Genomic DNA, 23,268 nt, shown 5'->3' on the forward strand with positions numbered 1-23,268 from the left:
TCTCCCTCCCACCCTCCCTATCCCACCCCTCTAGGTGGTCACAAAGCACCGAGCTGAAATCCCTGTGCTATGTGGCTGCTTCCCACTAGCTATCTATTTTACATTTGGTAGTGTATACATGTCCATGCCACTCTCTCACTTTGTCACAGCTTACCCTTCCCCCTCCCCATATCCTCAAGTCCATTCTCTAGTAGGTCTGTGTCTTTATACCTGTCTCACCCCTAGGTTCTTCATGACATTTTTTTTCTTAAATTCCATATATATGTGTTAGCATACGGTATTTGTCTTTCTCTTTCTGACTAACTTCACTCTGTATGACAGACTCTAGGTCCATCCACCTCACTACAAATAGCTCAATTTCATTTCTTTTTATGGCTGAGTAATATTCCATTGTATATATGTGCCACATCTTCTTTATCCATTCATCCGATGATGGACAATTAGGTTGTTTCCATCTCCGCACTATTGTAAATAGAGCTGCAGTGAACATTTTGGTACATGACTCTTTTTGAATTATGGTTTTCACAGGGTATATGCCCAGTAGTGGGATTGCTGGGTCATATGGTAGTTCTATTTGTAGTTTTTTAAGGAACTTCCATACTGTTCTCCATAGTGGCTGTACCAATTCACATTCCCACCAGCAGTGCAAGAGTGTTCCCTTTTCTCCACACCCTCTCCAGCATTTATTGTTTCTAGCTTTTTGATGATGGCCATTCTGGTGTGAGATGACATCTCATGTAGTTTTGATTTGCACTTCTCTAATGATTAATGATGTTGAGCATCCTTTCATGTGTTTGTTGGCAGTCTGTATATCTTCTTTGGAGAAATGTCTATTTAGGTCTTCTGGCCATTTTTGCATTGGGTTGTTTGTTTTTTTTGTTATTGAGCTGCATGAGCTGCTTGTAAATTTTGGAGATTAATCCTTTGTCAGTTGCTTCATTTGCAAATATTTTCTCCCATTCTGAGGGTTGTCTTTTGGTCTTGTTTATGGTTTCCTTCGCTGTGCAAAAGCTTTGAAGTTTCATTAGGTACCATTTGTTTATTTTTCTTTTTATTTCCATTTCTCTAGGAGGTGGGTCAAAAAGGATCTTGCTGTGATTTATGTCATAGAGTGTTCTGCCTATGTTTTCCTCTAAGAGTTTGATAGTTCCTGGCCTTACATTTAGGTCTTTAATCCATTTTGAGCTTATTGTTGTGTATGCTGTTAGGGAGTGATGTAATCTCATACTTTTACATGCGCTTGTCCAGTTTTTCCAGCACCACTTATTGAAGAGGCTGTCTTTTCTCCATTGTATACTCTTGTCTCCTTTATCAAAGATAAGGTGACCCTATGTGCATGGGTTTATCTCTGGGCTTTCTATCCTGTTCCGTTGATCTATCTCTCTGTTTTTGTGCCAGTACCATACTGTCTTGCTTACTTTAGCTTTGTAGTATAGTCTGAAGTAAGGGAGCCTGACTCCTCCAGCTCCGTTTTTCATTCTCAAGATTGCTTTGACTATTCTGGGTCTTTTATGTTTCCATACAAATTGTGAAATTTTTTGTTCTAGTTCTGTGAAAAATGCCACTGGTAGTTTGATAGGGATTGCATTGAATCTGTAGATTGCTTTGGGAAGTAGAGTCATTTTCACAATGTTGATTCTTCCAATCCAAGAACATGGTATATCTCTCCATCTATTTGTGTCATCTTTAATTTCTTTCATCAGTGTCTTATAATTTTCTGCATACAGGTCTTTTGTCTCCTTAGGTAGGTTTATTCCTATATTTTTTTTCTTTTTGTTGCAGTGGTAAATAGGAGTGTTTTCTTGATTTCACTTTCAGATTTTTCATCATTAAGGTATAGGAATGCCAGAGATTTCTGTGCATTAATTTTGTATCCTGCTACTTTACCAAATTCATTGATTAGCTCTAGTAGTTTTCTGGTAGCATCTTTAGGATTCTCTATGTATACTATCATGTCATCTGCAAACAGTGACAGCTTTACTCCTTCTTTTCCGATTTGGATTCCTTTTATTTCCTTTTCTTCTCTGATTGCTGTGGCTAAAACTTCCAAAGCTATGTTGAATAAGAGTGGTGAGAGTGGGCAACCTTGTCTTGTTCCTGATCTTAGTGGAAATGGTTGCAGTTTTTCACCATTGAGGATGACGTTGGCTGTGGGTTTGTCATATATGGCCTTTATTATGTTGAGGAAAGTTTCCTCTATGCCTACTTTCTGCAGGGTTTTTATCATAAATGGGTGTTGAATTTTGTCGAAAGCTTTCTCTGCATCTATTGAGATGATCATATGGTTTTTCTCCTTTAGTTTGTTAATATGGTGTATCACGTTGATTGATTTGCGTATATTGAAGGATCCTTGCATTCCTGGAATAAATCCCACTTGATCATGGTGTATGATCCTTTTCATGAGCTGTTGGATTCTGTTTGCTAGTATTTTGTTGAGGATTTTTGCATCTATGTTCATCAGTGATAATTGGCCTGTAGTTTTCTTTCTTTGTGACAACCTTGTCTGGTTTTGGTATCAAGGTGATGGTGGCCTCGTAGAATGAGTTTGGGAGTGTTCCTCCCTCTGCTATATTTTGGAAGAGTTTGAGAAGGATAGGTGTTAGCTCTTCTCTAAATGTTTGATAGAATTCGCCTGTGAAGCCATCTGGACCTGGGCTTTTGTTTGTTGGAAGATTTTTAATCACAGTTTCAATTTCAGTGCTTGTGATTGGTCTGTTCATATTTTCTATTTCTTCCTGATTCAGTCTTGGCAGGTTGTGCATTTCTAAGAATTTGTCCATTTCTTCCAGGTTGTCCATTTTATTGGCACAGAGTTGCTTGTAGTATTCTCTTATGATCTTTTGTATTTCTGCAGTGTCAGTTGTTACTTCTCCTTTTTCATTTCTAATACTGTTGATTTGAGTCTTCTCCGTTTTTTTCTTGTTGAGTCTGGCTAATGGTTTATCAATTTTGTTTATCTTCTCAAAGAACCAGCTTTTAGTTTCATTGATCTTTGCTATCGTTTCCTTCATTTCTTTTATTTCTGACCTGATTTTTATGATTTCTTTCCTTCTGCTAACTTTGGGGTTTTTTGTTTTTCTTTCTCTAATTGCTTTAGGTGCAAGATTAGGTTGTTTTATTCGAGATGTTTCCTGTTTCTTAAGGTAGGATTGTATTGCTATAAACTTCCCTCTTAGAACTGCTTTTGCTGCATCCCATAGGTTTTGGGTCATCGTGTCTCCATTGTCATTTGTTTGTGGCTATTTTTTGATTTCCTCTTTGATTTCTTCAGTGATCACTTCGTTATTAAGTAGTGTATTGTTTAGCCTCCATGTGTTTGTATTTTTTACAGATCTTTTCCTGTAATTGATAATCTAGTGTCATAGCGTTGTGGTCGGAAAAGATTCTTGATACAATTTCAATTTTCTTAAATTTACCAAGGCTTGATTTGTGACCCAAGACATGATCTATCCTGGAGAATGTTCCATGAGCACTTGAGAAAAATGTGTATTCTGTTGTTTTTGGATGGAGTGTCCTATAAATATCAATTAAGTCCATCTTGTTTAATGTATCATTTAAAGCTTGTGTTTCCTTATTTATTTTCATTTTGGATGATCTGTCCATTGGTGAAAGTGGGGTGTTAAAGTCCCCTACTATGAATGTGCTACTGTCGATTTCCCCTCTTACGGCTGTTAGTATTTGCCTTATGTATTGAGGTGCTCCTATGTTGGGTGCATAAATATTTACAGTTGTTATATCTTCTTCTTGGATCGATCCCTTGATCATTATGTAGTGTCCTTCTTTGTCTCTTCTAATAGTCTTTATTTTAAAGTCTATTTTGTCTGATATGGGAATTGCTACTCCAGCTTTCTTTTGGTTTCCATTTGCATGGAATATCTTTTTCCATCCCCTTACTTTCAGTCTGTATGTGTCTCTAAGTCTGAAGTGGGTCTCTTGTAGACAGCATATATATGGGTCTTGTTTGTGTATCCGTTCAGCCAATCTGTGTCTTTTGGTGGGAGCATTTAGTCCATTTACATTTAAGGTAATATCGATATGTATGTTCCTATTCCCTTTTTCTAAATTGTTTTGGGTTTGTTATTGTAGGTCTTTTCCTTCTCTTGTGTTTCTTGCCTAGAGAAGTTCCTTTAGCATATGTTGTAAAGCTGGTTTGGTGGTGCTGAACTCTCTCAGCTTTTGCTTGTCTGTAAAGGTTTTAATTTCTCCATCAAATCTGAATGAGATGCTTGCTGGGTAGAGTAATCTTGGTTGCAGGTTTTTCTCCTTCATCACTTTATATATGTCCTGCCAGTCCCTTCTGGCTTGCAGAGTTTCTGCTGAAAGATCAGCTGTTAACCTTATGGGGATTCCCTTGTGTGTTATTTGTCATTTCTCCCTTGCTACTTTTAATATGCTTTCTTTGTATTTAAATTTTGACAGTTTGATTAATATGTGTCTTGGTGTATTTCTCCTTGGATTTAGCCTGTATGGGACTCTCTGTGCTTCCTGGTCTTGATTAACTGTTTCCTTTCGTATATTAGGGAAGTTTTCAACTATCATCTCTTCAAATATTTTCTCAGTCCCTTTCTTTTTCTCTTCTTCTTCTGGAACACCTATAATTCGAATGTTGGTATGTTTAATGTTGTCCCAGAGGTCTCTGAGACTGTCCTCAATTCTTTTCATTCTTTTTTCTTTATTATGCTCTGTAGTAGTCATTTCCACTATTTTATCTTCCAGGTCACTTATCCGTTCTTCTGCCTCAGTTATTCTGCTATTGATCCCATCTAGAGTATTTTCAATTTCATTTATTGTGTTGTTCATCATTGCTTGTTTCATCTTTAGTTCTTCTAGGTCCTTGTTAAATGTTTCTTGCATTTTATCTGTTCTATTTCCAAGATTTTGGATCATCTTTACTATCATTATTCTGAATTCTTTTTCAGGTAGACTGCCTACTTCCTCTTCATTTGTTAGGTCTGGTGGGTTTTTATCTTGCTCCTTCATCTGCTGTGGGTTTTTCTGTCTTCTCATTTTGCTTATCTTACTGTGTTTGGGGTCTCCTTTTTGCAGGCTGCAGGTTCGTAGTTCCCGTTGTTTTTGGTGTCTGTCCCCAGTGGCTAAAGTTTGTTCAGTTGGTTGTGTAAGCTTCCTGTGTAACACTAGTGCCTGTGTTCTGGTGGATGAGGCTGGATCTTGTCTTTCTGGTGGGCAGGTCCACGTCTGGTGGTGTTTTTGGGGTGTCTGTGGACTTATTATGATTTTAGGCAGCATTTCTGCTAATGGCTGGGGTTGTGCTCCTTTCTTGCTAGTTGTTTGGCATAGGGTGTCCAGCACTGTAGCTTGCTGGTCGTTGAGTGAAGCTGGGTGTTGGTAGTGAGATGGAGATCTCTGGGAGATTTTTGCCTTTTGATATTATGTGAATCTGGGAGGTCTTTTGTGGACCAGTGTCCTGAAGTTGGCTCTCCCACCTCAGAGGCACAGCATTGACTCCTGGCTGGAGCACCCAGAGCCTTTCATCCACACGGCTCAGAATAAAAGGGAGAAAAAATAGACAGAAAGAGAGAGAAAGAAAGAAAAAGAAAGAAAGGAGGGAGGGAGGGAGGAGGGAAGGAAGGAAAGAAAGAAAGAAGGAAAATAAAATAAAATAAAGTAAGAAAATAAAGTTATTAAAATAAAAAATAATTATTAAGAAAAAAAAGTTTTTTAAGAAAAAAATGGACGGATAGAACCCTAGGACAAATGGTGGAAGCAAAGCTATACAGACAAAATCTCACACAGAAGTATACACACTCACAAAACGAGGAAAAGGGGAAAAATATCATAAATCTTGCTCTCAAAGTCCACCTTCTCAATTTGGGATGATTCGTTGTCTCTTCATGTATTCCACAGATGCAGGGTACATCAATTTGCTTGTGGAGCTTTAATCCGCTGCTTCTGAGGCTGCTGGGAGAGATTTGCCTTTCTCGTCTTTGTTCTCACAGCTCCCAGGGGTTCAGCTTTGGGTTTGTCCCCGCCTCTACGTGTAGGTCGCCGGAGGGCGTCTGTTCTTCGCTCAGACAGGACGGGGTTAAAGGAGCCGCTGATTCGGGGGCTCTGGCTCACTCAGGTCGCGGGGAGGGATGGGTACGCAGTGTGGGGTGAGCCTGCGGCGGCAGCGGCTGGCGTGACGTTGCACCAGCCTGAGGCGCGCCTTGCGTTCTCCCGGGGAAGTTGTCCCAGGATCCCGGGACCCTGGCAGTGGCGGGCTGCACAGGCTCCCCGGAAGGAGGGTGTGGATAGTGACCTGTGCTTGCACACAGGCTTCTTGGTGGCGGCAGCAGCAGCAGCCTTAGCGTCTCATGCCCGTCTCTGGGGTACGTGCTTTTAGCCGCGGCTCACGCCCGTCTCTGGATCTCCTTTAAGCAGCGCTCTTAATCCCCCCTCCTCGCGCACCAGGAAACAAAGAGGGAAGAAAAAGTCTCTTGCCTCTTCGTCAGGTCCAGAGTTTTCCCCGGACTCCCTCCCGGCTAGCCGTGGTGCACTAACCCCCTGCAGGCTGTGTTCACGCCGCCAACCCCTAGATATCCTTTAAATGTATTGATGTATCTATGGATCCATCCTTGGCCCTCTGCTTATTTTTCTCTCTAAGTAAGGCTGGTAGCTATAGCTCTGAACTTCCTTCTCTTCTCCCTGTCCTCTCTCCTTCCTCCCATTTTCTCTGTCTCTCAAAGTACTGTTGAGTACTTTGTTTCAGGTACTTTTCTGAGCACAGAGGCTGGAGCAGTGAACAAGAATGATTTGGCCTCTGCACTCTTGGCGCTTACAGCTTGGTGAGAGTGATGCATTAAACAAATAATTCCAAACATATAGTTGTAGGTTACACAATGAGACACAAGTATAAGATGAAATGAGAACGGATGTTAGGGAAACTAGCCTAGTCTGGGACACTCCTGAGTAAGTGACACTTATACTGGGACCTCAAAGATGAATAGGGGTTAGCAAGAGATGTGGGATAGAATTCCCGGAAGAGGGAGAAAAAGCCCCTAAGAAAAAGCTGCTAAGGAGCTTATTAGCAGGTTCAAACAACGGAATAAATAGTCCTTGTGGCTGGAATGTGATGAACAAGTTGGAGAAGGATGCAAAACGAGGTGGGAGAGACTGGTGGAAGTCGGATGTTAGTAGCGGATCTTTTAAACCACGTCAGTGCTTTTGGTCTTTATCTAAGAGAACTGAGAATATATTAATAGAGTTTATAGTGGGAGAATTACCTATTCGTTTGTTTTTTAAAAAGTTGACTTGAGTGCTTATATGAAAAATGGATTGAAGAGGGGCAGACGTGGATGTGCAGAAATGAAGCTTTTTTATGAAGCTTTCGCAGTGGTCCAGGCAGGAGGTAGGGGTTACTTACATTATTAGCATATCAGCAGTAGAGGTGATGTAGATGGATTCAAGAACTGCTTACAAGATATAATTGATAGGATTTTGTGATTTTTTTTAGTTTAAAGTATGAAGCTGAAGATAGTGTCAAGGATAAATTTTTCATATGCTTGTTCATGTGTATTTTGTTGACGTTTTAGTGTCTTGAAGTCAAACATTTTCAAAATCAAACTCATTTTTTCCTTCTGCAAACTAATTCTTCCCCTTGACTTCCCTGTTTTGTGAATGACATCCCTATCTCCAAGTGACCTAGCCTTACGACTTTTTTATTTGGTCACAGCTTCCACTACATTAGTTACCAAGTGTTAAGGACCTGACCTCTGTAGCATCTGGAGTCTCTCCCTTCTCCTCCTCCGCAAATCCTTCCCTTTTCCTCTTCCTCCTCCTCCTCCGCTTCACCTTTTGTCTTTGTTATAGCAGTAGCATCCTTTTGCTGGATCCTTAAACTATGCTTTTCATCCAGGTCTCTGAGCTCCTTGAGGAAAAGAACTGTCCTTTCCATCTTATGTCTTACGTACCTAGCAGTGTGCACTTCAGCATGGTAGATGTAAAAAAATATTAAATGAGATGAAAATACATTTTCCTCGATTTGGGTTTCTTCCATTAATTCTTAGCCACATTAAAAACTTTTCTCAAAGTCATTCAGGGGCTTCCTTTTTCTTAAAGAATAATTTGGTTTTAGGGCTGTGATGTTATGAAAAACTGGCTGCTGGATATGAGAAGTGTATGTATGAGTTGGAGTTTTCCTGTAGTAATTTAGTAAAAATGGGCTCCTGACCCTTTTTGCACTGTAGCCCTGACTACTACAAAGAGCAGATTTTTCTGGGAAGGGAACATAACTGGTATTTATTAGCAGCCCCACTTTTGAATAAAGTTTTAAAAATTTCATTTGATGGCTTTTTACAATTTTTAAATTTTATAAAAGTATTTGCAGAATTCATGTTTAAAAAATAATTTAATTGTATTTCTTAGCTATCCAGTATTTTGCTGTCATGTCAATAGCTATATTGTATGTTAGTATCTTATATGTACATCTAGAGTATATTGTTTCATAGAAAGTTTATACAAGAATTATTCATCTGTTTTGGAAGTACCTATTTTTAATAGCTTTATATGTTCTAAAATATGAACTTCCATAATTCTTTTATTCTATTTTTTTTTTTACATTTTTAGGAATAAGAAAATTTTAAATAAGAAGAAGTTGAAAAGAAAACAGAAGAGCAAATCAAAAGTGAAGACAAGAAGCAAGGTAAAACTGTTAGCAATTTATAGGGAGTAAGGACTTTTTTATTAATTTGAATAAAAATGCCAAAATTAAAAAGGTAATTTTAATTTTGGTAAGAGGTAAGAGGTACAAACTACTATGTATAAAATAAACAAGCTGCAAAGATATATAGTACAATATAGGGAATATAGCCAATATTTTATAATAACTATAAGCGGAATATAACCTTTAAAAATTGTGAATCACTGTGTTGTACACCTGAAACTTGTATAATATTGTACATCAACTATACCTCAATAAAAAAAATAAGGTATGAGTGTAATTAGCAAACCATTTTATTTCTGTGTGCTAAAGTAATTTTTAAAAACCCCTTATTATTTGGTCACACTGTTTAGTTTCATCTTTTTGGCATCTTTTTGACCAGCAACCTGGAAGTTATTATCTGGGTGCTGAAAATTATTTATTATTTATTCTTGTTTTCTTTGATCAGTCCTTTGGGGGAAGATATATATTTCTCTTCTCTTTTTTCACTCTGACTACATGTACTGGAAACTGAGTAAAATTAGCTTGTGAGTTGGGACTTGGATTTGGGTTTGTCTCATACCTATGCATACATTATGAATTAGAGAGTATCTTGGTGCATCTATAGACTTTTGACTGTTCTGAGCTTCTTTAGATTGTTGGTGGCTGTACAAAAAAAAGGCAATAGAGAATATTTGAATTAGGTGGTACCTTAGAGATCAAGGATCTGTTCTTCTACCCAATGCAGATATCTTCTCTATAAAATCCATCTAGTTTTTTCTTAAACATTTTCAGGGACCAGATACACCTTTGTGTAAAAGAATCTCTTTTCTAATGAACAGTAGTAAGAAGCTTAGACAGGAGGAAGAAAGCAATCATACTTGTGATTTCTGAAGAGCTCTACTTTTGTTATAGAAACAGTCACTTAGCTTGGGTTGTATATCATATTTAAGTTCTAGAGACAATTGTTTCCTGCACTTTTTAATGAGTATTTTTGCTCTTGTAACTGAGAGAAATCTCCTTTAAAGTAGTGAACCAAAAATAGAAGGATAAGGGATGGAATTGATCAGTTGGACCCAGAGATTATAATAATGTCATCAAACCCTCTTGCTTCTCTTTTCCTCTGAGTGTGGGTTTATTGCCTGTTGGCGAGGACTAAGGCTGCTGGCAGCTCCAGCTTTATTTTCTTTAAGCAAAAGGCGATTTCTTCTACTAGTTGTGGCAGAAAATCTTGGATAGGGTTTTTGATTGACCTGCATCATTCACTTTGACCTGGAAGATGGGGTACTTTGATTGGTTAGACTGAGTTATGTTTGTAATCTTGTGATGGACTATAGGTGAGCACCCTGATTAGCAGGCTATGTGGAATGGGAGGGGTGGTTGCCCTAAGGGAAATGTTGCTGGGTGGGCAGATAAATAATATATGTTCACTATATCATGTCATACTACTGCTTTGGGGACAGAAGAGGGAAGTGGAAAGCATTCTTACTATACTTAGTATGTGAAAACCTTTAACAAGTAAATAGTCATTCAGATTTACTACTTCTAGCCCTTTTCCACTTTTTGTTGCTGTGTGCAGAGTTGGAATATGGGAATATTGAAAATCTTTTAAAGCCCTTTGTAAGGTTTCATTTGTTGATTTTCCTAAAAGTGGTGGCATGTGATATCCAGGAAGATATGGGACGTCAAGCTCTTTCTTCCACTTCAGTTCTGTCTCTAACTAGCTTTGCTCCCTTCATAATTCATCTTTCTTCTGTTGGCCTTCAGGTTTTATATCTGCTTTTTTAGGAGCAGCTTGTGATAAGACTGATATAAAAAAACTTCATTTACACCTCAGACTTTAATTGCACACTGACTCTGTGCAGGCCTTGTGCTTGGTATTTGGGATGCAAAGATGAGTAAGAAACATTTACTGCTCATAAAATGGTGGTGTTAGTCTCTTTGCCCTCTATTACTGTTTTTGGAGTATTCTTTATCCACTCTCTTTTTATAAAAGTTATTTTTAAAATGCCATTTAGCTATACTTCTTCATCTCCTTCTTTATTGCTGTCATTGACCCCTCTGTTTCTCCATTAGCCATCTCCTTCATTTACTTTCCTTCTTATCCAGTATAGATGCTACAGTATTTTTAGAAAAATTCTTACTTAATCTCCTGTATTAGTTCTTTATGGCTGCTGTAACAAATTACACAAACTTTATCGCTTAAAACAATATAAATTATCTTATGGTTCTGGAAGTCTGAAGTCTAAAATGGATCTCACTGGGCTAAAATCAGAGTGTCAGCAAGGCTATATTCTTCCTGGAGGCTCTAGAAGAGAATTCATTGCCTTGTCTTGTCTGGCTTCTAGAGCCTGCCTGCATTCTTTGGGTTGTGCTTCCTTCCATCTTGCCACCCTCTCCCATTTATAAGGACCCTTGGGATTACTTTGGGCCTACCTAGATAATCCATAATAATCCCCCATCTCAAAATTCTTAATTTAGTCATATCTGCCAGCTCCCTTTTGCCATGTAAGATGACATATTCTCAGGTTCTAGGGATTAGGGGGTATATATTTTTGGAGGCCATTATTCTGCCTACCACATCTTCCTTTCTCTCATGTACATTTGTTGGATTTATCTGACAAAACTCAGTCCTGTACAAATCCAGCCATCTTTCCCTCTTTCCCTGCAGGTGAGTACCATGTACTGCTAAAAGGAGTTAAACAAGAATTTATTGATACCAGTACAGTTTCATGATTACCAGTATCAAATGGACCATCCATAGACAGACTCTCTTCTTGTTTTTTCTGGTCAGATAGTTCTTCCAATTTTCCTGTGGCTATTTCAGACCTTTGCCACTCTCCTCAAACTTCTGATAAATTCTGCTCTCCAGCAAATGACTTCACTGCCTTATAAGAGAAGTCAAATCCATTACACAGGAAACTTCCTCAGCATCCTGCTACCAAATGTATCTGCCTTAGATCAGGTTCCTTAATAGTAGAACCTGAGACAGGGATATAAAGTGTACAATTCAGTGAGTTTTGAAAGATACAATCAAGGTTTAGAAATTTTCCATCATCCCCAAGGCTTTCCTCATCCTCTGCTGCATTCCATCCCTCCTTACAGCCCTAGCTGTACACAACCACAGGTATATTTTCTGTCATTATAGATTATTTTTCATTTTCTAGAATTTCATATAAATGAGATCATACTGGGTATAGTCTTGCATCTGGCTTTTTTCCCTCAGCATAATGATTTTGAGTTGTGTTGATGTAGTTGTATATATTAATAGTCTTTCCTTTTTTTTTTCTGATTAGTATCCCATTGTTTGGATATATCCCAATTTGTTAATCTGTTCATCTGTTGATGGACGTTTTGGTGTTGTTTCCAGTTTCTGTCCCTTGCAAATAAAACTGCTATGAACAATTTGTGTATTAGTCTTTGTGTGGGTATAAGTTTTTGTTTTTTGGGGAGGGTAAATACCTAGGAGTGGGATGATTAAGTGATGTTTTCTTCGATGATTTGCCAGAAGGACTCATAAGACTCGAAAGCAATTTATACTAATGGCTAAGATTTATTACAACAAAAAGTACAGAGTAAACAGCAGGAAAAATAAATGTGTTGGTGGTTAGGGAGTAATGGCCTGGGCCTCCTGGTCCTTCCTTGTGTGAGCACACAGGACATGATTTCTCTCTGGTGGTGAACTGCAGGAATATGTGTGGAACATTTCTGTCCAGGGAAGCCCGTTTGAGTCTTAGGATCTGAGACTTTTATGGGGACCTGGTCACATAGACACATCCTGATATGCAGCCAGCCATAGCAAGTGAAACTTGGGTTCACATCGTCAGTCATGATATTTCTGCAAAGCAGTCGGACAAGCCAGTGGGTATGGTTGCTCTAGGAGTATGTAACAAAATCATCAATACCTAATATAAAGGAAACTCTAAAGACCACATTCCTAAGTACTGGCCAGGGCAGTGATGGTTCCCTTGGAGAAATACAAGGAGTAAGCAGTGTTAACTCAGTGTTAACTCTTCTTCGCAGGTGGCGTAGTAGATGAATGTTTAGCTTTTTGAGAAACTGAAAACTGTTTCCAAAGTGATTATTCCATTTTACTGTTCCACCAGTAGTGTATGAGAAGTCCAGTTGCTTCACATCTTTGCAAACACATGATCTTGTTAGCTTTTCAAATTTTAGTCATTTTTTTAATACATTAATTTTATTCTTTTGTAAAATAAAGGGGCATTTAGAATCATAGATGAAAATGAATGATTTTAAAGCAGTTAAAATTATTTCCTAGGGAATAATTATGGTCAAAGTTTGTATGCCAGGAAAAAAAAATACTCCTGAAAAGATATCACTGTTTTTCATTCTATAAGAGTGTTACACGAAATTTTAGTCATTCTGATAAGTATATAGGGGTATCTCACTGGTGTTTTACTGTGCTTTTCTCTCATGACTAATGTTGTGAGTATCATAATCATCATGTGATGTGCCTTTCACCAATTATGTCTTTTTATTGTGAAATCTCTTCAACTCGTGTCCCCTTTTTATAACTGTCTTCTTATTGAATTCTGAGGGTACTTTATACATTTTAGATCAAAGTCCTTTGTCAGCTGTGTTGCAAATAATTTCTCCTCTTCTATGGTTTGCCTTTTTTGTTTTTGTAGAGTGCTTTATAAGAGCAAAGGTTTTTAAGTTTTATAAATTTAACGAATGGTTTTTTTTTTATGATTCACATGTTCTAAGTCTTTGTCTACCCCAAGGTCGCATAGATTTTCTTCTATATTTTCTTCTACAGATTTTATAGTTTTAGCTGTTACATGTAGGTCTGTGATCCATTTCAAGTTAATTTTTGTGTATGGTATGAGATAAAGGTTGATGTTCATTTTTCCACATGTTGGTATTCAGTCGATCCAGTATCATTTCTTAAAAAGACATCTTTTCCCATTGAATCATCCTGGCACCTTTGTAAAAAACCAGGTGACTGTATTTGTTTAAGCCTATTTCTGGAATTTATTGTGTTTAATTAATCTGTATGTTTACCTTTATACCAGTACTGTACTGTCTTCATTATAGTAGTTTTGAAATAGGTCATATGTTTTTAACTGTGGTCTTTTTAAAAAAAATTGCTATAGTTAATTTAGGTTCTTTACGTTTCTATATATAAATTTTAGAATCAACTTGTAAATTTCCATTTTTAGAAAGCCTCTGGAATTTTTATTGGGATTTCACTGAATATAGGTTTCGGGAAGAACTGCCATTTTAATGAAATGGAATCTTCTCATTGATGAACATGGTCTCTCTCTCCATTTATTTATCTTCTTTAATTTCTCTCAGCAACATTATTTTGGTTTTCAGTGAACAGAGATTGTACATAATTTTATTAAATTTAACTAATAATTATATATTTTCGATGTTATTGTAAATGCTATTATTTAAAAATTTTGTTTTAATTTTGAGATTGTAATGTGAACACAATTGTAGGAAATAATATAGAGAGATCCTGTGTACCCTTTACCCATTTTCTCCCATTGGTAAGGTATAGCATAACTATAGTAAATATCACTACTAGGAAATTAACATTGATAGAACCTACAGATCTTATTTAGATTTCACCAGTTTTACATGCACTTATTTGTTTGTGTGTATTTAGTTTTAGGCAGTTTTATCATGTGTGGGTGTTTGTGACCATTACTACAGTGAAGGTGTAGAACAGTTTCATCATAAGGAACCGTTGTACTACTTTTGTATAAACAAAGACACCTCCAAACCCTACCCTGTCCCTAGCCTCTGCAAACCACAAATCTGTTCTCCATCTCTGTAATTTGTCATTTCAAGAATGTTATGTAAATGGACTCATGCAGTATGTAACCTTTTGGGATTGGTTCTTTTCCACTTAGCATAATTTCCTTGAGATTCATCCAAGTTGTTGCATATACCAAGCTTGCACCTTTTATTGCTGAGTAAGCGTTCCATGGCATGGATATACCACAGTTTGCTTAACCCTTCATTCATTAAATAACATCTGAGTTGTTTCCAGTTTTGATTATTTTGAATAAAGCTTCTATGAACATTCATGTGCTGGTGTTTTTATAAACATAAGTTTTCATTCCTCTGGTATAAATGCCTAAGAGTGCAACTGCTGGATTATACTGTAAATACATGTTTAATTTTCTAAGAAAAAGCTGTACTTTTTCTAGTCTCTGTATCATTTTACATTCCCATCAGCAATGTATGAGAGATCCAGTTTCTCCACATCTTCACCAGTATTTGTTGATGTCACTATTTTTTACTCTAGCCTTTCTGATAGGTGTGTACTAATCTCATTTTATTTTAATTTGCATTTCCCTAATGGCTTATGATATTGAACTTTTTTTCATGTGCTTATCTGCCTTCTGTATATCTTCTTCAGTGACATGTCTGTTCATGTCTTTTGCCCATTTTCTAATTGGGCTGCTTGCTTGTTTGTTTTCTACTCTCTGAGTTTTGAGAATTCTTTATATATGCTGGATGCTAGTCATTTGTCAGATACGTGGTTTGCAAACATTTTCTCCCAGTCTGTAACTTTACTGCTACTAGTTTTAAAACTACATATTTTAATTGTTTACTCCTAGGATATAGATATATTATTCATTTTTATAGATTTATTTGGTACCCTGTGACTTTGCTAAATCCACACATTATTACTAGTGACTCTTTTTTGCAGACCTAAGATTCTTTTTTATGTCTCCTACAAATAAACACATTTGATTTCTAGGAGATAATTTCTTCTTTCTAACTATACCTTTTATTTCTTTTTCTTGGGTTACTGCACTGGATAGCATATCTAGCACATTGTTGAGTCTGATTGCTGAGAGTAGATATCTTTCCCTTGTTTGCAATCTAGGGTGAAGGCATTCAGTCTTTTACTATGTTAGCTGTGTGTTTTTCATACATACCCTTAATCCAGTTTTGGAATTCTCTTCTGTTCCTAATTTACTTAGGCTTTTGTCATGAATGGGTATTTGATTTTTGTCAAATGCTTCTTCCATGTTTATTTACAGTGTCTTATTTTTTTTTTCTCTTACTTTTGTTGGTGTGGATTTTGGATTGCTTTTCCAGTGTTGTACATCCTTGTTTGAGTTGATCATGATGTATCATCTTTTTAAGAGTATTGTTGGATTTGAATTATTAATATTTGTTTTTAATATCTCTGGAAGACCTATTTACATGTTATATGTCAGTTAACTTTAGTATACTTTGATTTAACAAGAAGTACTCCATTTTTTTCCTAATTATTTATGGAAGAAGGGTAGAATTTTGAGACTAAATGTTCTTGGTACTCAAAGTGTCATTTTATTTACCTTGGATACTTGTTGGACATACTCTAATTGTTGGAATTTGCATTTGTAGACTATCTTAAACTAGTTCTGTATATTTATGATGTAAATGTTGATCTCAAAAATGTGGTTGGAGTCTGATGAATAAAATGCTGGACCAAAATACAAATTGAGTATTTAGTTGTTTTTGTTTGTTTGTTTGTTTGGCTGTGTTGGGTTTTCGTTGCTGTGCATGGGCTTTCTCTAGCTGCGGTGAGTGGGGGCTACTCTTCTTTGCAGTGCACAGCTTCTCATTGCGGTGGCTTCTCATTGTGGAGCATGGGCTCTAGGCGTGCGGGCTTCAGTAGTTGCAGCACGTGGGCTTCAGTAGTTGTGGTTCACGGGCTTAATTGCTCCGCGGCATGTGGGATCTTCCCGGACCAGGGATTGAACCCGTTTCCCCTGCCTTGGCAGGCGGATTCTTAACCACTGCGCCACCAGGGAATTCCCGAGCATTTAATTTTAACAATTAAAGTACCAAACATGTGATTTGTAGTACTTATTAAGACAGATAGCTAAGAGAGAGCTTTCAGAAAGCATATGCCCATAATCTGTAGTTTTCTTAGCATTACCATTATTTGAATGAGAATGAAATTAGAATTGACTAAAGTTAAGGGATTAGTTTTTTTTTTTAGTCTTAATTTCTGTTTAAGGCCCTATATCTACTTTTGAAAGAAATCAAAATGTAATTCAACATTTGTAGTAGGCCTTTGAGACTCTGCAGTACATCTGGTGTCCCTCAGAAAAGCAACAAATGAATATCCTTTGAATCCAGCAGTTGAGCTTTGTTGGCTCTTTTCCTATTGTGGGGTAAAAGGGTAGTCCTGATGAGTTTTTTGCTGGTGTCTTTCCAGCCCTTATCAGGTTGGTTATTGCTGTATCACCTATGTGACTTCTACAAATCATCTAGCCTGTCTAATATTTAATTTTTTTAAAAAAATGAGAATTGATGATGATGGAAAGGAATATAAAATTGAAATATTATATCCTGTATTTCAGTCTGAAAACTTGGAGAATACAGTAATCATACCAGATATCAAACTACATAGCAATCCTTCGGCATTTAATATTTATTGCAATGTACGCCATTGCGTTCTGGAATGGCAGAAAAAGGAAACATCGTTGGCAGCTGCATCTAAGAACTCTGTGCAGAGTGGAGAATCAGATAGTGATGAAGAGGAGGAATCCAAAGAGCCCCCTATCAAGCTTCCAAAGGTAAGTCACTAAGATCCACTTTGATGCATAACCTACATATTTGGGCTTTAATACATATGTTTGCATTGCTAAAATGCCTTGCTTTTAATAAAATTGCACACTGAAAATAACAGAGCCTATGGGTAAAAATAGGTTTGAGCTAGATCAGGAAAACTTTATGCAACTTTATAATTGGAGTGCTAACAAAGTCAACAATTGGTACCTCAGTGGGGAGTACTTGGAAAGCATAGGAAGGGAGTTCAGTGGCTTGGAGTCTGTTACAGGGGCTGTTAAAAATGTACAAAAGCAGTACAGGGGAAATGGTGGCTTGTGGGCACTGAGCCATTGCAGATGGAAGTGGGACTCTGAGCCAGTGAGCTGCTATTAAGGTGGGCACAAGAGGAAGTGCAAATTACTACAAGCCAAGAGCCACGAAAAGCTGGGGACACATCCCTCCCTCTGGGTACAGGTATACATTTTAATTTTTCTTGAAATAGAGCTAGAAGTGCTCCTGGTTGTGCAGCAGCTGAGCTGAGAGCTTTTGCCTTTTCTGCATAAGGTTAATTGTACTCTTGCTATCCTGGCTCCTTTTGCCTAGGAAAAAAATTACATATGAACCAATTCTGCATTGTTCTGATATCACTCCCATATTTACCAGAGGCATATAATCTAATTGGTGTTATAGAAACATGTATTGAAGTAGAACAAACTGTTCTTAAGGTACTCTGTTCTATTTAAGCATTGGTATATTTTAAGACTATCATGTTACTTTATATATGTATTTTTCTATATAGTATGTGTAGTTAGTATTTCTAACAAAAGAATGGGTAAAAATATAAACATATTTTAAAATGTTACCTTTATTATAAATGATTTATGCATTTGTTTTTTTTCTAAATACAGACATTTTGAAATGATTTCCTTTATCATAAATGATTCGTGTATATTGTCTTTTTACTAAATGGATACCTTAAAATTGTGCCTTGAAAACTTCTTTATATGCATACATAAGATATCATGTAAATACTTACTTTACTACTTGGAAATAGAAGCCAGATAGAGGCTGTGTTCCTGATCTGTTTATTTTGTACATTTCATGGTGGCTCTTCATAAGTTCACCACTGTCCTTTATCATTACTGTCAGGGTCTTCTCACCTTATTCTCAGCAGTTGACTTGCTTCCTGTTTCATAGAGTAGTAGAGGTTTTGTGAAGTTCCTCAGCCTCTTAATCAGCCACCTTCAAATGTCCTTATCTCCTCTTGGGACCCTTTTCCCCTTACTCGTTTTCTCTCCAGTGTCCTTAACTGTACCTTCTCTACTAGCTTCTTTCTTCAACTTAAAACAAACAGGCTCATCTTTTCCATATAAGTTTCTCCAGGTAAAGAGCATGGTCTCTAATTCTGATTTCTTATGCTTAATTAGGGGAGGTTGAGGAAAAATACATTGTTAAGTTAGGATATGGGGATATGAAGGAATCAAGTATACTTTTGTTATAAGAATTCCATTCTGTGTGTGGGTGAGTCCCACTGTACTATAGTAATCACTCAGCTTAGGTTCAACATTAGGAAGGAAAATAAAGACCCAGAGAAACCTTTCACACAGGTATGCAGATTTTGAATAATAAACTATAGTCAATTTAAAAGGTACTGCACAATCAAGAACAACTGATTCTTAGGCTGTTTTAAAACATCAGGATGAATGAGTATTAAAGAAATAAAATATCAGGCATTCTTAAGACAGTGAATTTTTAGCATGATTAACAGAGTTAAAAGATGCAGAGTCAAAAAGGGATCTTTACAAGAAAAGTAGAAGAAAAGCAAATAGCTCAAGTAATTAATATTGAGTTTTCCATCAAGTACTGACCTGTCAGGAAACAGGGTATAGTGATGAATATGGGAAGTAGAGTCAAACTGCCTGAGTTCAAACTTGCCATTAAAAATACTAGCTGTGTGATGCTGCGAAAGTTGTTTGACCGCTCTCTGCCTCAGTTTGTCATCTGTGAAATGGGGATAATGCCTATCTCATAGGTAGTAGTGAGGATTCAAAGAGTTAATAAATGCACGTGTGCTCAATAAATGATAGCTGTAGTTGTAAGTATCAGGTGCAAACAGGAAAATGTGTAGGTCCAAATGAATTTCATTAGTTTTCAGGGAACTCATCAGTTTATTAAGAAATACTTCATATCCAAGGAAATGAAACCTCTAGACAATCAGTGAGATCAGAGAAGAAGGAACAATGGGATGCCTTTATGCAGAGGTAGTCAGAATGCCATGGGTGGGGGCAGGGCAGGGAGTGAAACTTTCAGGTCTTAGGCAGCAGTTTGCAGGGCACAGAAGAAGAGATGAAGCCTTTAGGGTTTGAGGTGATGGGAGTGTGAGAGCAGGTGAGAAATGTGGACTTTTTCTTTTCCTTTTGACCATTTCTGTGCCTCTGCTCCAGATGCTCTTTCATGTCAGTTCCTCCCTTTTCTTTGTTGTTTCTCTCTTGCTCCTCCTGAATGTGTGGCTGTCGCTTTCCTTTTTCTTGCGGATGTTTCTTTGTCTCCTGCTTCTTTTTTATTTCACATAATGAAGACAGTTTTTATTTGTTGTCAAGGTATCATTTTGATACAATTCTGTGTTTTCCCTTCTTGACTTTTAAAAGTTAGTTAAATTGTTTTTGACTCTGATGTAGACCTTGCTTGTCAGATTTTTTTGCTTTTTGTTTTTTTGCAGGTCAGTAATCATTTAAAATAGTACTTTCGTACCCCCACCCGCTTAAAAGTATACCTTTCTTACCAAAAACAGTTTTTACCCAGCTCAAACTGTCTTTCACGATCTGATTTCCAGATCTTCTAAAGCGCTCCAAATTTCATAGCTGCATAATTTTTTAATAGTAATATTAAAATCGTAATATGAATATTAGGATTCATATTTCCCATCCAAACTTATTTGAGGCTAGTCATGCCTCATATTTTGTTAAAAGATGTAGATGTACACAGATTCATTTATATACTTCTAAATTCAGTAAATTCAGTTTGTAACAGGCATTCTATTAGGCCCTGAGAATAAAATGATGAGAAACAATCCCCACCGTAAAGAAAGTTATGTCTAGCAGGCATGTCCAGTGCCCTAAGGATTGATAGGGGTGTGCAAGGTATAGTGGAGCCCGGTGGAGTAAGGACGTAGCACTGACTGAAGATGCACCCGCAGGCAGGGAGAATGGCATCGTTACAAAAGCACAAGTGGTCAGCTTTGGCTAGAGTGGACTGGCTGAATAGGGCAAGAGTAGAGAACGGGATCATGGGCCTTAAATGTCATGCAGCCATTTTCAGATTTTGTCTGGTAACTTGGAAACATGAAAGATTTTTAGCAAAAGACTATGATCAGACTTGTATTTTATTAAAGTTGCTCGGGTGCTGGAAAGGCAGATCCACTAGAGGCTGGGGAGACTAGAGCAAAGGGACCAGTGAGCCAGTTATTGCAGTCGTCTGAAGTGTTCATGGGGGATGCAACTAGGGTAGTAGCAGTGTTTGGCATAAAAGAAATATTAAGGAAGTAGAATTGTCAGGAATTGTTAATTAGTTGGTTATGAAGGCTGAAAGAGAAGGTAGAATGTAAAAATATTTCTGAAGTTTCTAGGTGGTGATGCCATTTACTTAAAGAGAAAGAACTGGAGGAGAAACAGTGCTTTGTTGGAACGATGATTAAGTTTAGTTCTGGCCATACTGAGTGTAAAGGAGCTGTGAGATGTCCGTTGCTCACTATGTAAGATTGAAGTTCAAAAGAAAGGTCCCAGCTAGGCATACAGTTTTGGGACAGAAGTTGACACAAAATTGTTAGAGATGGAGCAGTAGGTGGGATCAAGAACATTGTTTAAAAACTAAATTAGCTTTGAAAAGTTGTAAGAGCACTTTTTCCTCTGGGTGTGAAGAGAAGGGAAGAAGGTGGTAGAAGCCGTAGATAAATTTAGAGGCTAGGAGGTTAGGTGCGTTAGAGGCTAGGAGGTTAGACATTTCACACCTGGATCTTCTGAGGAGCAGAATTCTTCTCCTCTTCCCGCCCCTGTGCCTTGCTCTTCTTCCTCCCTTCTCTCACTCCTCTCTAGATTTTTAATTTTTATTATTTGTAAATGATGTCTCTACCAAATATTTACTTTAGAGAAGAAAATTTTAAAGACAGTATACTTCACTCTGTAGTAATATGTAAATCTACTTTTGGTTTCCTTTTGAGCTTGTTCAAATGTTTTCTGTAAGTCTTAGAACTGATTCTAGGAGTTTTTAATAGAAGATATAATTTCTAATGGCAAAGAGTTTATTAATATTAAATCTAAATATGATGTATCTAAACGCTTATGTTATTGTTTGTTAGTGAAATAATAATGCCACCTTTGGAAATACGTGATTTGAGGAGAGAAAAATAAAACCTCAGAAGACTTTTTTTTCTTTTTTTTGGCCAAATATGTTTTTGCCTCACTTTTCTCAACAGTCACATTGGACTAGCTGTACCAGTTAATTATTTGGGTTTTGTGTTCCTTCAAGTATAACAGAGAGATTTCAGGATTTAATTGTTTGAAAGCAACAGTAAAGATAACATTCAGTAAATTTACAAAAGACTACTTTATGAAGAGAAGTGGAAGACCGTGTGTTTGGTGGTTAGTTGTAGTTTATCGTGGCACGTATTGAGTGCTTAGTGTGTTATCTTATTATAATGAACTATTTAGCAGTCAAACTTATTAATCATTTATTTTGCTATTTATAAAGGCAGTGCATAATCAATGTAGATAATTTGAAAAAATGGAGAACATTTTTATAAAAAGGAAAAGAAAATTTTACATTAGAAGTTATTTCTAAAATCCTATTAACCAAAAATACCCACTGTAAACATTTTTGTATATGCACATTAAAAATACATTTATTTCTGTACAAATGAAATCATATTGTATTTGCAGTATTATATATTTTTTTGTCCTTATACTCTTCCTTCCTAATATTGAGGGAGGACATATAGTGTGTTCTCAGTGACTATAAGACAGGCTTCAAAGTGTAAAGTTTGTACATATAGTAAAATACTCTCAGCCAAACCTCAGAAAAAAGTGTTAATTCACAACGTGTTGTGCTCCTTTGCTCAATGATTCAAAGCTAAATATGATTGGAAAACTTGAGGTTGATTTTTATTTTGTTGTATAGTGAATACATATCACAGTTCTGGAAATGAATTAGTTTTCCCCCTTATTAAAAAAAAAATCCACACCGAACTAAGATGATAAGATGATAAGCGAGAATCACAGTGGTTAACCTAGACAGACGGGTAATTCCTTGTCTTGATCGTTTTGACTAACGTTTTATGAGTGTTTTTCACGAAAGCCATCTAGTGCTCTGCTCCTGGGCAGCCCACCTGAGTTACCTGTTGTCATACATTTGTTATCATACCTTAAACTTATTAGAGAGACAGCTCGGGAATATGTTCAGTAAGTAGCCTTACTGTTTTTGCAAAGGTTCAATACTTTCTCTGTTGCTATAGGAATCTACTTACAAAAAGAAACTCTAGCCAAAAATGTCATCCGTGAAGAATTCTTTGAATTATGAAAAGTCATGATTGGTAGTGGTAGAGTAAGCAATCTTCAAGACTGATGGATAGAGTAGTCTCCTACTGGCCTGAGAATAGAGCCCTACTTTTGTATTGTACTCAGGAGATCTTTGACTTCAGATTTGTTTCCTGTACGGACATAAACAGATGGAAATCTTGGACAGCATGTTTTTATTTTCTAGTCTGTTTCAGGAAAATAAACTATATGAAATGGCAAGTTTTCATTTCCATTTAATTAATTGAAACTCTATACAAGCACTTCTATAATCTTAGCTATAATCAGGTATTCTAGGATTTTAGATAACTTCTCTAAAGACAGTCCTATTAGTTATTTTGACTTCTCAGTCATATCTGTATTCTTCAGAAACCTTGCAGATAGTAATCAGAACTGCAACTGACTTGCCTGCAGTTGATTTAACCCTTGTCGGACAAGTCGCAGTGGTTTTTAGCACACAGCTGAGAGAGTAAATAAATATTTGTTGTCTGCCTATCATGTGCAGGCAGTGGGATAGTCATGGGAGATATTAGT

General features: G+C 37.0%; 1 protein-coding gene across 1 annotated transcript in view; it reads left to right on the top strand.

The window, feature by feature from the left end:
• MYCBP2 (MYC binding protein 2) overlaps positions 1 to 23,268 on the top strand; it is a 272,440-nt gene that overhangs the window by 25,887 nt on the left and 223,285 nt on the right. The window contains exons 2-3 of the mRNA XM_027116051.1: positions 8,566 to 8,641; positions 16,978 to 17,193. Of these exons, the coding sequence (XP_026971852.1) occupies positions 8,566 to 8,641; positions 16,978 to 17,193 (292 nt within the window). The remainder of the gene's footprint in view (positions 1 to 8,565; positions 8,642 to 16,977; positions 17,194 to 23,268) is intronic.

The sequence above is a fragment of the Aethalodelphis obliquidens genome, unplaced genomic scaffold (assembly GCF_003676395.1).
Source record: "Aethalodelphis obliquidens isolate GAN/ISIS:26980383/991018 unplaced genomic scaffold, ASM367639v1 scaffold15, whole genome shotgun sequence".
NCBI classification, from domain to species: Eukaryota; Metazoa; Chordata; class Mammalia; order Artiodactyla; family Delphinidae; genus Aethalodelphis; species Aethalodelphis obliquidens.